This window comes from Dipodomys merriami, unplaced genomic scaffold (genome assembly GCF_024711535.1).
Source record: "Dipodomys merriami isolate MVZ:Mamm:240054 unplaced genomic scaffold, mDipMer1.0.p SCAF_2, whole genome shotgun sequence".
NCBI classification, from domain to species: Eukaryota; Metazoa; Chordata; class Mammalia; order Rodentia; family Heteromyidae; genus Dipodomys; species Dipodomys merriami.
In genome coordinates this window covers 109360834-109376849 of record NW_027203381.1, presented here as the reverse complement: position 1 = coordinate 109376849, position 16016 = coordinate 109360834, and the positions used below count along the sequence as shown (strand labels likewise).

The following is a 16016-nucleotide window of genomic DNA, read 5'->3' as shown; positions in this document are numbered from 1 at the left end:
AGGAGCCCTTTGTTGATCATAAGAACAATAAAAACGGTCTTCTAAAAGTAAGATCTGGTTATTTAAAATCATCAATAATTAATGCCAAATTAGAACATCCTTAAATCCATCCATTCCATCTAAGAGTAAAATTGTATTTGAAGCCATAATTTGGGCAAATCTCGAGTAAGTAGAGCTAACGGAAACATCTTGGTGTATATTATGCCCTATGAATTTTTCCCCCTGCACTTATAGCTAATCCTAACAAAGATATAGAAATTTAGATGGTAGCATTAAAGGGGATGAATATTTTTCCCATCATTTTGGTCAGTGCAGAAGACAAGTGTGGGTCGTCCCTAATGGAGAACGAAGTTCACTCTGTGAAATTTCCTCTCCACCTAAGCTGCTTTTATGGGCTGGAAAGAAACATGCAGAGTGACTTGCAAAGCAGAGATACTGAAAGGAGGTTTACAATCTCATTTTCAATGTTAATGTTCAGCTCCTGAAAGTAAATGTGATTTACAGCCATACTTAATGATGAAACTGCTTTCTTGTCTCCAGCCTATTGCTGCTAACACAAATCATTAACATGCCTCATAAAAACTCAATGCTTTTGTAATCCATTAACATTTGAAAAGAGTAGGCAGTGAGTGAGGGGGATAAGAGAACACATTTCAACATGGTCATAAATTTTCTCTTCTGTTTTTGGCAGTTCTGGGGTTTAAATTCGGGAATTCATCCTTGCTAGGCAGGCACTCTATCACTTGACCCACACCTCCACACCTTCGACCCATTTTTTTCCTTTTCTTCTTAAAACAGAGTCTTAAGAACTTTTCTGTCCAGATGGCCTCATACCACCATCTTTCTGCCCTTAAGCTCTCAACTGATTAGGATTGCAAGCATGAATCTAGCAAAAATTAATATTTCTTTTGGTGGTACTAAGGATTTGAATTCAGGGTCTTGTACTTGCTAGTTGGAGGTAGACTGATACCCTGGAGCCAAGGCTCTAGCTCTTTTTTTCAAATACTCAACCTTCTGATGTTTATATATATATGACTATGCTAGAGTTTGAACTCAAAGTCTTGCTAGGAAAGTTCGGTACCACTTGAGCCATGCCTTCCACGTCAAAATTTCAACCCAAAATGGGAGATACCTCATGTAATTTCAGAGGAAATAAGTATTGTTTGAAATTTACTATGTTATTGTGAATTTCATTTGTTTCATGTTTATTGTCCACTTTTTTGTATGTGTGCTGGTACAGCTTAAAATCAGGACCTTGCACTCTTGCTTGACTTTGTTGGTCAAGGCCAGTGCTTTACCCCTTGGCCACATCTTATGGCTTTATTACTGGTAAATTAGAGATAAGATTCAATGATTGGTCTGCCCAGGCTGGCTTTAAACAATGATCCTCTAATCTCAACCTCCTGAATATCTTGGATAGCAGATATGAACCACATTCACTGGGCTATTAGCATCTTTGATAATTATGAAAAAGTGGAATTAGCCATCACCAATTTGAGTGAAACTGAAATATAGTTAGACATGAATTTTTCAAATTTTCATGTTTTGAGAATTGTATTTTATAGATGTAAGATATCAAGGTAGTTGTAAATGCATTTTTATAAGAAATAAAATAATAGTTTAATTTTCCCTGTCCAGAGAAACTCTGTTTTTTTAACCTATTATCATTTATTTAGTACATATTCGCTGTGCTAGGATTGATAGCTAAATGGTTGGTGTCTGAAGAATGCCAATATAGACATGGTCTTTCTTGCTGAGAATTCATGCCAGACCCCAGAAGTAATTCTTTATTGTAGGTATACTTTTTCAGGCTCACCATTTTCTTTACCCTTTAAGGCAGTGATTTTGTCTTTAAATCATCATGACTATGCTTCATGGTAGAAATTTTAGATCTCCATATAAGGCAAAAATTATTAGAGCTTCAAGAAACATTTTTACAAAATTGACACAGAATGAAACTGGTAAGCATTAAAGCGAGGATGTAGACTCAAAGGGAATAAGGTATTTTTGATACACTACCACAATGTTACTTGTAGCTTACTTTTCTTTATAAACTTCAATTATTTGAATGCAGTCTAGCACTATTAATGTCCTAAATGGTATTACTAGTGTATTAGTATTGTTTAGTTTAGCCTGTGATTCTTGGTTTTATTCCTTTGTTTTGGGCATGTTTTTAATCTTATCATTTTATCTACACTGAAAATTTATGCAGTTGTAGAATTTTTATTTAATAGTAATGATCAAATGTCACTAAATACTAATAATTAGAAGTCTGAAAACTATGGTGTATGAGCCACAAATGTATGTTGCCTATTGTCTAGATTAAGGTTTAGACTTTTTTTTTTTGGTCGGTTGTGGGGCTTGAACTCTGGCTCTGGGATTTGTCCCTCCGCTCTAGAGCTCAAGGCTAGCACTCTATCACTTGAGCCACAGCACCACTTCCATCTTTTTCTTCTTATGTGGTGCTGAGGAATCCAGCCCAGGGCCTCCTGCTTGCAAGGCAAGTGCTCTACCACTGAGCCACCTTCACCTTCTTAGCCCCTGGACATTTCTTTTTAAAGGGGACACACTGGCCTGTCTGCCAGTGTTGATAATTTAAATGGCCCTTTAGCAGAAGAAAGGTACCCTGCACCCCCCCCCCCTGTGTGGGACACAGCCAGGCCTGTTTGTTTATATGTTGCTCTCGGCTTCATTCTTGCTAAAGATTTGCTTAGAAAGAGATACTATAGCCTGCAAAGCCAAAAACATATACTGTCTGGCCATTACAGATGGTGTTTATTATCATTTGATATCTCCTGTAAGAATTCTATAAGGTTCTTTGTTTGTTTGGTGGTCCTAAGATTTGAACTCAGAATTTTACACTTGGCTGTGCTCTATGAACCATGCTCCCTGCTCTTACTGTTGTGGTTATAATTTTTTTTTCTTGCAGTACTAGGGTTTGAACCCAGGGACTTCTGCTTCTTAGGCAGGGATTCTACCACTCAATTAGCTTGTGGTTTCTTTTGCTTTGGTTATCCTTCCTTCCTTCCTTCCTTCTTCCTTCCCTCCTACTTCCTTCCTTCCTTCCTTCCCTCCCTCCCTCCCTCCCTCCTTTCTTCTCTTTCTTTCTTTCTTTCTTTCTTTCTTTCTTTCTTTCTTTCTTTCTTTCTTTCTTTCTTTCTTTCTTTCTTTCTTTTTCTCTTTCTTTCTCTCTTTTTTTAAATTATTGTGAAAATGCCATACAGAGGGGTTACAATTATATGAGCAAGATAGTGACTACATTTCTTATCAAGCATTGTTGCCTCTTCCTTTGTTTCCCCATGGTTATAATTTTTGAAGTGATTTTTTTTTTGTCTAGGCCACTTATACAGTGGTCTTCCTATTTCTTCTTCCTGGCTTACTGGGTTGATTGTAACTCACTAACATTACCACCATTTTTCCATTGAGATAGGGTCTCACAAACTTTTTTGCCAAAGAAGACCTGAAATGATGATTTTACTAATCTCAGCTTCCTGTGTAACTGTAATTACAACATGTACCATTATGCCCAGTGGTTGGTTGAGATGAGATGGGGTCTCATGAAGTTTTTGTCCAGGCTGGCCTCAACGTTATCCTCCTGACCTTAATCTTTAAGCATTATAATGCCTGACCCTTTTTGGTGTTTTTGAAATACGGTCTTGCTCTGTAGCTCAGGCTGGTCTGGAACTCACTTTAAACTTACAATCTTCCTGTCTTACCTTCTTGAGTGCTGGGATTGCAAGGTTGCCAACACCCCTCCTAGCATTTTGTTAATATTTTTGTATTCCAGATACTACACATCAAGGTAAATTACCTTAATGTAGATTTATTTACTATGTATGTGTCTTTAGTGTATCTTTGTATGTAGTTAAATGCAGGCAAGTAGAGTGATTAAGAATTATTACTAATTTTATGGCCTTGGATCAGTTAAATGGCCTGTTCCTATGTGGGAAGGAGATGCTAAAGTTCTTGCATATTTGTTGCAAGAATGACTAGGGGATCCATGTTAGGCATTAGCTATAATGCCTAGCAAGTGTTCACTTTGTTTTTCAAGCACAGGCTGCCCAGATTTGAATCCTAGCTCTACACCTGTACATTTGTATGAATCAAGCAACCTTTAATCTTTACTACTTCTCCTCGTAAAATGGGAATTAATACCACCAACTTCATACTGAGTGTTAAATGAGAGTTGCATGAAGGACTTCATGGGGAAATTGAACCCAGTTCCTAGAGGCCAGTGAGATCTCTTACCTCAGGACTGTGACTATTGTGGTCATGATCAAAATAACAGTTCTCAGTGTGTTCTAAGAACATTAGAGAGCTAATGTGATCTACTAATAGAAATATCACATCAACTAGACCAAAGGTTTACAGACATTATGTTGCCATTTAAAAACAGTTTTTTTTCTTTTTTGTTTAAAATATTATTAAGAACATTGATAATATATTGAAATATCTGCAGTTAAAATTTATGTCCAGTTGAAAAGCTGAGCATACTAGTACTGCATTTCATCATAGCATTTGACTGGGGACCGTATTTTGAAGAGATTCTATTATGAAATAGAAAAATACAGACACTGATGCAATAGATTCATTAATTCTCTCATTATGCGGAAGCTAATAAAGTGATCTAAATGATATTTGTGTTGGCATATATACTGAGTGACCTTGGTGAAATTACATTATCATTTTCATTCTGTGATGACCATTAGCCTGGGAGAAGCACTGTTTGGTTTACTGGCATTCATCCACCATTGAGGCCCTCCTTAATACCAAACATTGCATTGGGTGCTGGGAGCCACAGAGTTAGGATTAGGTAAATAGCATGGTTGCATCCACCATATCTGCACAGTTGTTGAGAAGCATCAATCTATCCAGCCTTGTTGGGAAGGAACTCTGGTAGCATCAAAAAGGAAAATGCTTGCTTAGTCTGGGATAGAAGTTTTTACCTAAGGCATTGCAAAGAATTTGGCATTTAAGTGATTATAAAGGAAGCAAAATAATTTGTCAGAAGATGCAGTCAGCCAAATGAGAGACACTTGCACTAATTTTTTTGCTCCTCCCTCCCTCCTTCCTTCCTTCCTTCTTTCCTTTCTTTCTTTCTTTCTTTCTTTCTTTCTTTCTTTCTTTCTTTCTTTCTTTCTTTCTTTCTTTCTTTCTTTCTTTCTTTCTTTTTTTCTTTATCTCCCCCTTCCTCCCTCCCTCCCTCCCTCCCTCCCTTCCTCCCTCCCTCCCTCCCTCCCTCTCTATCTCTATCTTTCTTTTCTCTCTATCTTTCTTTTCTCTCTTTCTTTTCTTTCTTTCTTTTCTCTCTATCTTTCCTTTCTTTCTTTCTTTCTTTCTTTCTTTCTTTCTTTCTTTCTTTCTTTCTTTCTTTCTTTCTTTCTTTCTTTCTTTCTTTCTTTCTTTCTTTCTTTCTTTCTTTCTTTCTTTCTTTCTTTCTTTCTTTCTTTCTCTTTCTAGCTTGAACTAAGGCCCCCGTGCTGTGCTTGGCTTTTTTTGCTCATGGCTAGCACTCTACCACTTGAGCTGTGCCTCCAATTCTAGCATTTTGCTCATTATTGAAGGTAAGAGTCTCTCCAATGTGTCTGCCCAGACTGGTTTTGAACCATATCTGAGCCTCCTGAGTACATCATATTACATATGTGAGCTTCCAGGACTGTCTTAATGTCACCTGTGACTTCTGACTCATGACTTTGCTCATGGCAGACGGTACATGAATATATTTTATGTGACAAGAATAAGTAAAACAAAAAACATGCCAAGAGTCCATGTGATTATTGATACATGCTTTGTAAGAGGAAACAAGAATTAGGTAAGATGTAGCAATGCATTCTACATTTAGAGACAGAAAAAAACTGGCATATGCATTGTTTTTGTTATGTGGGTATTTTTTTTGACAAGGTGTTACTGTGCTGCACATGTTGACCTCAAACCTACATCCCTCCTTCCTCAGCTTCCCAAGTGCTGAGGTTTACAGGTATGCACCACCATACCTGGCAGCATATGCTTATTTCTCAATGTAATACAGTGAAAAACGAAAGAGAGAAACTGTCTTCCTAGTTTTGAGGGTTTTTTTTTCTTCCCTAAGAAATTTATTCTCTCTCAAGTACACTGTTGTAAAGCAGCAAATGGTGGTTTAGGCCATTATCGTAATCAATGATACTACTGTTCTCTGCTTCAATCTGCTGTTCTTTTCTGTTGGTGACTTTGTGACAATAAGCCAGTTAGCCTGGAGAAGGGGGGGGGGGGGGACACTCGGTCTCTCCTAGCAAAGGACATAGAACAGTACTACCATACTTCCAAAGCCTGGCTCAGATAGAGAGAAAGAGAAGTGGGGGTACAATTAAAAATGAAACCTTTGATATTTTAATAATCTGGCATGTTAAGGGAATGATATCACTTGAATTCACATTTCTGGGGAGTTTGTTTTCATGGACATAAGAATAGGAATCATTATCTCAGTATTGGATATGAATCAAAAGTTGCTTCAAACAGAACAGAACTTCAGAGTAGAACAAATAGGCAAAGACGATCTGTTTCAGTTAAGTTTTTGAGATGTTTATTTTAACCTTATTTCTCTACTTATTTATTTTAACTTTTCCCAAATCCATGTGAGCTCATTTTATTCATTTAGAACCTATGCAATTTAATCTTCCCCTTTGATCCTTTAGGAATGTAGTTAATCTTGTGTCCCCAAAATTTTGACATATGACGGAGCATAGCACTTCTCAAAAGACTTCCCCCTTTGACAGTACTAGGGATTGAACTCAGGGCTTGCCCTGGCAAGAGAAATGCTCTACCATTTGAACAATGCCTTGGGCCTCTTTAGGGTTTATTTTTGTGGTGAAATCCTTTCTGCCCAAGCACGCCTGGTCTGTGGTCCTCATTGTCCCTCCCTTGTAGCTGGGGTAAGAGGCACATGCTGGAATCTTACAAAGTGTTATGTAGGGCTGACCTCAAACTGAGATCCCCATACCTTTGCCTTCCAAGTAGCTAGGATTACAGGTTCATGCCTGCATACCCAACAGGCTTCTCAGATTCTAATAACCATTTCAATTACACAAGACTTTCTTGCTAAGCTCAAATTCTGAGTCCACAGTCTGCAAATGGGTCCAGACATTGGCAGCCGCGGACTGTACTTTGAAGAAGAGCTTCTCATAGCATCTTCCGACCCCCACCGTGCGCAGAACTAGGGCACTGTAAAGGGAATGGAGAACTGAAAAGGAAAACCTTCCTTCCATGTATTCAGAATATACAGGAGCAATGTCAAAAAGTATGAGAGAAACCCGTGAAGTCCATCAGCAGAGAAGATTTGTGTTTTTTTTTTTATTCAAACCCCAAGATCAAGATCATTTCAAAAAAGGCACACAATCCTTGATTTCGCTTGTTTTCCTGCTTCTTCTCATTGGAAAAGAGCCAACTCCTAGTAGCCCATCAAAGACAGTTTTTGCAATATTAATACATTTTGTGAGCCACAGCCATTGTAGCTGAAATACCGGTAGTGGGAGTAAGTACACCATGGAAATGGACAAGTGCTATAATGTAAATGCTTTATTTATTTTGTTCTTCTGTATGCATTCATCTCTATCCTCAGACTCACTAAGAAGAATCACTGTCACTTACTTTTTGAAACAAATCATGTCATTCTTAGATTACATTCACTTATTTATGTTATATTGTTTCTTGAACTACCCAGGCTGCTCAGGGAAGAACAAGTTTATTCTCACAATAAAGAGAAAACAAAGGCTGAGGAAAACTCACAGTGGTGTTCTTTGGGTGTTCATTCACTACAAACACTAATGTAGGAATCACTGATTAGCCCAAATTTTATTTCACAAGTAAGTTGCCTTCAGGTGGCATTTTATAAATAACCTTTCATCTTGGAGAGAAGTGAGAATTGGGTCAGGTATAATTGGGATGGCAGATGTAGTTGCTAGCCTTAGAGAACTAGCACACTTCAGTTAAAAAAAAAAAAGACTAGCCAGCAGAAGACACCTTCTAGAGACTTCCGTGACAAATTAACACCCATCCTACTGAGTCACTGGTTTCATTACCATGCACAGCTGTTTCTGTCATTTGTTGGTATTTCAGCCTGTATTTGGAGCTTAAGTGAGCTTTGTCATGAGACTTCAGCTCAAGCTTATGTGCCTAATTTTACATGATTGTGTTTAGTAAAATATGGTTTATAATTACCAGAGAAGTTCTTTCTTACAATGGAGAACTGTTTTGATGTACTGACACCTTCCATCATTTAAAATCCATGAGAAGCAGCAGATCTCTTCACCTCTAGCCAAAGTCCTTCAGGTACCACTTAGCCCTATTCAGTAAGCCTGATAACAATGCTCTGCTTTGCTTCCAGTGTGATTCTAAAGTCATGGTGAGTGGTTCAACTCCTCAGTAAGGGTTTGATAGATGGTGGCCTAATCAGTGCAGGCCAGTTTTTACCACTGGGCCGAGTAATGCCTAAGACAAGTAAGCATATGTACATGAACAGCCAGACAGTGCCTTTTCATGCTAAATGTGGTTCCCCACGTCTCCTCTGATTAGAGGTGTGCTCAGAACAAGCCGAGACGGGGCCATGCCGAGCAATGATCTCCCGCTGGTACTTTGATGTCACTGAAGGGAAGTGTGCCCCGTTCTTTTACGGTGGATGTGGCGGCAACAGGAACAACTTTGACACAGAAGAGTACTGCATGGCCGTGTGTGGCAGCGTCAGTAAGTGGATCCTTCCTCTAGCCTGGCCACCTTTCGTCTTTCTCGCCACTGACTCTGACTCTGCTCTTGTAACAGATTGACTTTCCTGGTTCTTGGGAATGGGCTTGTCGCTACCACTAACCACACTCTTAATTGCTCAGTCTCCACAGTATGTTTGATCATGAGCACATCTCTCCTCCTGTCTCTAATAAAGCATGCCCTTGGATGTGATCTTTTCCTAGCTATGGTCTATAGGGACACTTGAGTGTTTCTCTTTAAAAGAGAGCTAGAATGGCTGTTTTGTCTTCTGCAGCCTTTTCTGCAAATGCATATTTATTTGTTATTTGTGTACCTATGTGTTCATGTGTGTATGCATGTAATCACATGCAAAACAATCTCCCACTGGCTGCCAAAGCTTCAGTTCCCTTGATAAGGTATTGTGTATTGCTGTGATGAATATGGTTATGTTATCATGACATATGTCTTTGATTATGGTGTAGTAGGATTGAACTGAGATCTTGCAACCCCAAATGGCAAAAGGTAAAGGTACCCATGTCATCCCTGAAATCAGTACACAGATATTTGTAACATCTAGTTTTCATTTCTTCTCTCGGAAATGAAAGAAGAAAGCTCTGACAATCAGAAACTGCCTGTGACATATGGCTCAGGGAAATTTATTTGTAAGATCCTTTTCTTAAGCATTAAGTTTTCTGTAGCTCTGGGATATAAATGCAGGAAGTCATGGTAATGTAAATGCAAAGTGAAATTTTCCCCTGAAGACTTAATTCTGAAGAAGTAATATAACAGTAAATTGGAACTTCTACTTTTGTTAACAGTCTCCTAAATTAAATCCCCAATTTTTGTTTATTTTTTTCATAAGCAGGATGTTTGAATTGCTCTAGAAGTAACTACTCAACTTGATAAGCAAAAGATGAAACTTAATACTTGTACATTTCTTTTTTGAGAGATTTCAATATTTTTTGCCTAGTTTTGCAAGGATGACAGCCTAGGATTTTCTGCCTAGGATTTCTGGGAATTATGTAAACTATTTTCCAATTAGATCTTTGGATTAAGCAGATGACAAAAGCACTATTCCTATATGAACTTTGATTGGGAAGAAGCCTAGTATCTAAGTAAAATCAAATGGAAAATTCCTGTCATCACAGCTTTTGTGAAATGGCTCCACTTCTCTCCTGTGAGAACAGATGTAGGAGCTGGTAACCCAAGCTATCTTTTCTTGACTCTGATTGGATGATTGCACATTCTAGCTCAAATGATCCTCATCTTCAGTTTCAAATAAAGAAGTTAATTAGGTCAGGTGACTTGGAACCCTGTAGGAGATTCCATTGCCTGGAATCTTTGGAACAAAAGGCTCTTGTTACAATGGCTTAGCTGCTGGAAGAAATTTCTTGGCAAATTTCCAACAGTATCCTCCTTAATCTGAGATGGATTTCTTTTTCTGGAATATTGTTTACATATATTTATAATAAGACATTTGTTCCTAATTATTGTCAGTGATGAATGTGCTTCAACAGTTGGAAATTGCCCTACCCCTCCCATCAACCCATTTCAGCACTCCTCTAATGTCCTTTCCATTTGATAAGTTTAGAAGAGCAGCAAGCAATAAGTACCACAGGTTAGAGAGTCCGTGGGTGTACATACTTTACTGAGATATTTGCAAAGAGTAGATACTCTCAACAGGGATATATTCAGTAATCAAGCAGTACTTAGGTTTCAGAGGGAGTGATTACAGAATAATGTATCAAAAAGCTAAGGCAATGCTGAGGATGAACTCAGTGATGGAGTGCTTGTCTGGCAGGCACCAGACTCTCAGTTCAATCCCTCGCACTGCAGGCTAAAAGTCAGTTAGACTGGTTTAAGTAGGGAATAGACTCACCAAATTGCTGATCTAAGAATCAAAGGCTGCCCTTTGAGTGGATGAAAGACCTGAAGATACTGTGAAAAAGTAACCAAAAGAAATTGATGAGTCCTGGTACTAAGAAGAGAATAGAAGCAGAAAATCTTCCTAACAGGTTATTTGTATGTCCTTTGACAGACAGATCATTCATTCTAAGATGTTAATCTCTGATGAAAAAAAGAGTTTATGTTTGTTAATAAGTTTACTTTGGTTTAATTTAGTTTTATTTATGTTTTTTGTTTTGTTTTGGGTCAGTATAATCATGTGAGTTTCAGCCATCATTCCCACATTTCTGTTTTTGTTTTTAGTTATGTTCTCTCATTTTCTCCATAGTGTCCCAAAGTTTACTCAAGACTACCCAAGAACCTCTGCCCCAAGATGCTGTTAAACGTATGTTGTCATTCACTTGGGAAAGGGCACAGGGGAGGGCTACATTGCATGGCTAGTTATGACTTCAGTATATACACCTTTGCATGGTTTTGTGATTCTTAAACACCTATCTTTTAGTGAGCTGTATATTCCCATTGAGTTGCTTATAATGTTGTCTAATTTTGTCAGACAACTTCAGAGGTGGAGCTGAGAGTTAGATTAAGCTACTTCTACTTCTGATCCATTTCCCTTTATTTTATATGATTCAGTTAGATATTATATATCCATGATTTATTGTTGGACTTGGCTTTACTTTTATTTCCTGACATGTCCTAATTCAGTATTTAGTATCTGTGCATTTTATCACACAGAATAATTTGTGTTTATACATTCAGTTTTTTCTGATAGACACCTGTATGAAAAGTCTCTTACATTTCAGGACCACCAATTTCATAGTGAAATGAATACTAACATTTTTTTTTCTAAATGCCATTAGTATAGATAGCAGCCATCAATAAATTATATACATTTCCCAACATTTTTAAATGACGGTAGTTTTTTTCCATTAGTTTCACTTTATATCCTTGAAGCATTTCTCCTTTTTTATTAATTCATGGAAGTGAATATCATCATTTGGTAAATTTATTCTTATGAAATCTATGTAATGACTACATTCAAGTCCACTCTCCATACTAAAGCCAAAACTCTCATAACTTTTCTTTCTCAGTCATTTTTCCACCTACTTGCTAATCCTGACACCCTTCCATTCTGGAGGATGGAGTGACTTTTTGTCAGCTATATTTTCTTGTCTACCTACAGAGACTACTCAATCACAGCAAGTGAAGGGTTTTTGCAATGCTAGTACAAACAGACAGGAGAAAGCATATAATTTCTAGTTATTTATAGCCTTGCAGCTATGCAGTCTTATTTATAGCAAAGCTGCACATTCGAATGGAAAAAGTCATAGTCATCTGAAGGTCAAATGCAGATAGCAGACGGCATTTAGAGAAAAAAAAAATGAGCTGAACTAGAAGGTGAGCCTGTCTGTTTGATTGGAGAAGTTGGGCTTACACTTTGCTCCTTCAACAATTGTGGGCTAATTGGATGATTCCTCTTTTTGCTAAGGTGATTGTTTTTAAAGGTTGTTCAGTCTGAGATGCTTCTAGTCAAAAAACATGTGAAATGACATAGAAAAACCTCTTTGATTGAATTGGTATAAGATTGCTCTTATTGAGAATGTATGCTAGAAATGCATTATGAATATAATAATTTTCCTGTCAAGACTACTTATTACTGTAATCAAGAATTTCTCAATGTAAGTCTTTGTCATAAAAACCAAATTTAAAAATCATTGCAATTTTAGGGACACATACGTATTTGAATTTTGTTCTCATGTGTGCATCTAAACCACAAATACAATGGATAAAAATATGAAGATGAGAGCTATCATTTTACTAATAAACATAGGGATTTTGATTTTTCTTAAGACCCTTTTCATGGGATCAAGAATTACAGGAAAGTTAGTTGTTTTCTTTCCTTTCTTTCCCTTCCCTTCCTTTTCTCTTTTTTTTCTAAGACCTAGTTTTGAACATGTGCATGACTTGCTTGCTCAGCTAGCTCTCTACCTCTCACCACACAATCAGTTCAAGTTTTTGCTGGCTAATTGGAGATGGAGTTTTGTAGACTTTTCTCCTCAAGTTGTCTTCAGACTCTTACAGGTGTTAGGATCTTATGGGCAGTCTTATAGGTGTTAGCATCCTGAGGAGCTGGGATTATAGGCTTGAGCTACCATCACCCAACTGCTATTTACCTGTTTCTAACATTAGGGCATTGTAAAACTTTGATTCAGTGCACAATGCGCTGTAAACAGTAAACAGTAACAGTAAACAGTAAAATTATTATATGAATTATTGACTAGTTTTTACATCAATTATGAAAACGTGATTATATTTTCTAGTAATACCCCTTAAGATCTCATCTTAGAAATCTGTGATAGCAATTTCACATTTTGCTTCTTTCTAAGGTACTGTTACCTTGGCTTTAGAAGCAGTCAGGAAAGAAAATATATCAGAAAAAATAACAGAAAATGCATCTCTTGTCTTCAGCAGAAAAAGTATGATCCATGCCCATGGAATAAAACTTCTAAGCCATAGTTGAATTTTATTTAACCTACATAGAACCATTCTCTATAATGGTAGTAAGTAAGCTTTGTTGAAGAAGCTCAGTCAAGTCTAGAATACAGTGAAGCCTCTAGGAAAACTATGCTAAAGAAAAGGCAGATGTAAGTTCTATATTAACTTGCAAAAATGATGTTATCTTGGAACCCAACCACTAATGTGAATGGATGAGAAATACCTGGGGTTGGGGGGGGGGAATAATATTCATTGTTCTTTCAAGGAGAATTATTTGAAAAACAAACAAGATATTCTAAGAGAGTAATGAATGAATCCAGGAATTCAAAACAGTAGAGAAAATAATGTTTAAATAAATGTTCTAATATAGTGATAGAAAGAATTGAGTATAAAAAATAGCTGATTGGCCAGCTAATGAGACAAAAAACAGAAGTAAACAGACCAACTCCTAATGCCAGCAAATGTCACAAAGAGCATTATGCCAATTTCTAATCAGCTGATTGCCCCACAGTTATCTGACTACCCTGTAGAGATCTGACCAAAGGATGGCCCATCTCTCCTTCATCTCCACTGGCAATGTCCAAACTAAGGTTTCTTAGCCTCAAAATATCTCAGCCTGACATGTGGGAGTCTGTCCTGCGCATATTGGATGCATAGCAGCATTCCCAGTCCTTGACCCTTGTATGACATTGTCCAGCTGTGATAACTGAAAACGTCTCCAGATTTTACTAAATATATGATGTGGAGGTAGGGTGGAGTAGCAAAACCACTCCTACTTGAGAACCTGACTCAACATAGTACTACATTGGTGTCAACAGATACATGTACCACAAACTGAAGGCCTTTTTGAAATGTAAGGCTATCCATAGCTTTTAATTAATAGCAGACATTCTGAATCACTATTTGTTAGGCTATTATCCTGTTAAGCTATTATCCTCCCTTGCAGTACTTATGTGATAAAGGATATATGGCTCTTGCTGTTCTGACTGTAGAATTAGAGATCTTAATGAAAGAGCTCTTAATGAAAGCTATTGCAAGCAGAGCATATAATAGCAACTCTCTAGGTTGAAAATGTATAATTCAACCATGCTCTACCACTTTCTCTGTTTTATCTTGTTATTTTGAAATTCCAACCCATGCTAAAGAGCAATGATGATAGAAATGCTCTCTATTCTTGCTACACTAGTTATTTGTACCTAGGAGTATATTCATGCCCTTAGGACCATGTTTCTGAAATGTTTCTGGCTCCAGAAAGGATTGAGGGAGGGTAAAAGGTTAATTAGTCAGCATATCAAACTAGCCATATATTATGGAATCAATGAGTACATTTCCAAACAATATAAAAAGAGTCCAAATTTACCAGTTGAAGCCAAACTATCACCCACCCCTGAGTTCTAAGTTCCCTCTGAAATTTACAACCTACACAGTAGATCATTCACCATTCAGGCACTGAATGGAATGTACTACTTAAATCAGTCTCCAGTCATCTTAAATTGGAGCCTATTTTAATGCCTACTTCATTTAGTCTATGGCCAAATTTGAACTTATATTCTTAATTGTGCTCCTGCTTTTCTGATCATGAAAGATTAGATATTAGTTCCTGTTAGCACATTCTGTAGTACCAATTGTGGAACTACATTTTTTTGTAAAATGGCCGAACATTACTTAAAATAATTATTTAAAGATGTGGTGCATTAAATTACATGTCACATCGGTGAAAATCTTATCAGTCTGACAAATATGAAAAGCAAATCTTTCATATCCAGAAATGCTTAGACAAAAAGATAAAAAAAGCTTCCTTTAAAGCTGTAAGAGTGGGAAACTCTAAGATGGAAAAGAGGGTAAATTGCTTAGCAAAACAGCTTTTTTCTTTTTAAAAGTAGGGCCACTTACTCTGAATATTAAAGATACTTATTATGTATGTGCTTTATCCATTAGCTGTTTGCTGAAGGAGAGTAAGTGGTTGGTTTTTATTATAGAAATTGGCAAATCTTTTCTGTACAAGACAGATAGTGTTTTAGGCTTTGCAGGCTCTGTGGTTGTTATCATTGCTACTCAGTTCTGCAGTTTCAGCATTAAAGAAGTCACGGACAATAGAAAATTAATACACATTGCTCTGGTGCTCTCATAAATCATTACTTTCAAAAAGAAGCAACCAGCAAGCCCACCCCTGGTTTAATACAGTGATTATTTTTGAGCCCAAGATGTGTTAGTTCTTAAGCCAAGCATTTTGCCAGCAAAGTAATCCAAGCTATCTGTATTCAATAACTTCATGGTTTTATTGTAGCAATGAGTCTCAGGTTTGTGATTGAATTAAGTATCCATATAGAGTTATATACATGAAGAAAAAAAGATTGCTTTGGAAAGCTAAGGTAACATGAAATTAGTCTTATCCACAAGTGTTTCATAGGGGTTAAAATTCCATCTCTTTTAACTGCTACAAGTTCTATGAAAGTGGACAATGTGAAGAAGAGTTTTGATTTTTCTGAATTCTTCTGTTGAGCGCTTCTCTACAAGCTACCATTAATGAAGTTTAAGATGGCTTCCGACAAATGGATGGGGAAAACAATAACCTAAGGTTAAAACACTCTGGATGCTAGTTGTTATTGCTAGTTATATTTTTTTTAGATTTTTGGCACCTTGTGCTATGTAGAGAATGTAGATATAAAAATTATGAAAACATTATTTCACATTCATTTGACATATTTAACAAACACTCCCACATTAGTACATGTCCATAGACATAAAAAAGAAATGTAGCTTGACTAGAGTAAACATTGCACAAATTACATTTTTATAACCTCATGTCCATACACAACACATTGTGAGTGTTCTTTGCCAGCTTTGATTGTGTAGGCAATCTAAGGGCATGTTAGGGGAACCCAGGGTAAATCAAGGGCACA

General features: G+C 37.1%; 1 protein-coding gene across 6 annotated transcripts in view; it reads left to right on the top strand.

The window, feature by feature from the left end:
• The window catches only part of App (amyloid beta precursor protein), a 212963-nt gene that overhangs the window by 118769 nt on the left and 78178 nt on the right, over positions 1 to 16016 (top strand). For 2 of the 6 annotated variants that reach the window (XM_070030515.1, XM_070030514.1), the window contains exons 7-8: positions 8548 to 8715; positions 10946 to 11002. The exons of 2 other annotated variants lie outside the window; for them this stretch is intronic. In XM_070030515.1, coding sequence (XP_069886616.1) covers positions 8548 to 8715; positions 10946 to 11002 — 225 coding nt within the window. The remainder of the gene's footprint in view (positions 1 to 8547; positions 8716 to 10945; positions 11003 to 16016) is intronic. 2 more of the 6 variants (XM_070030517.1, XM_070030516.1) reach the window with 1 other exon arrangement.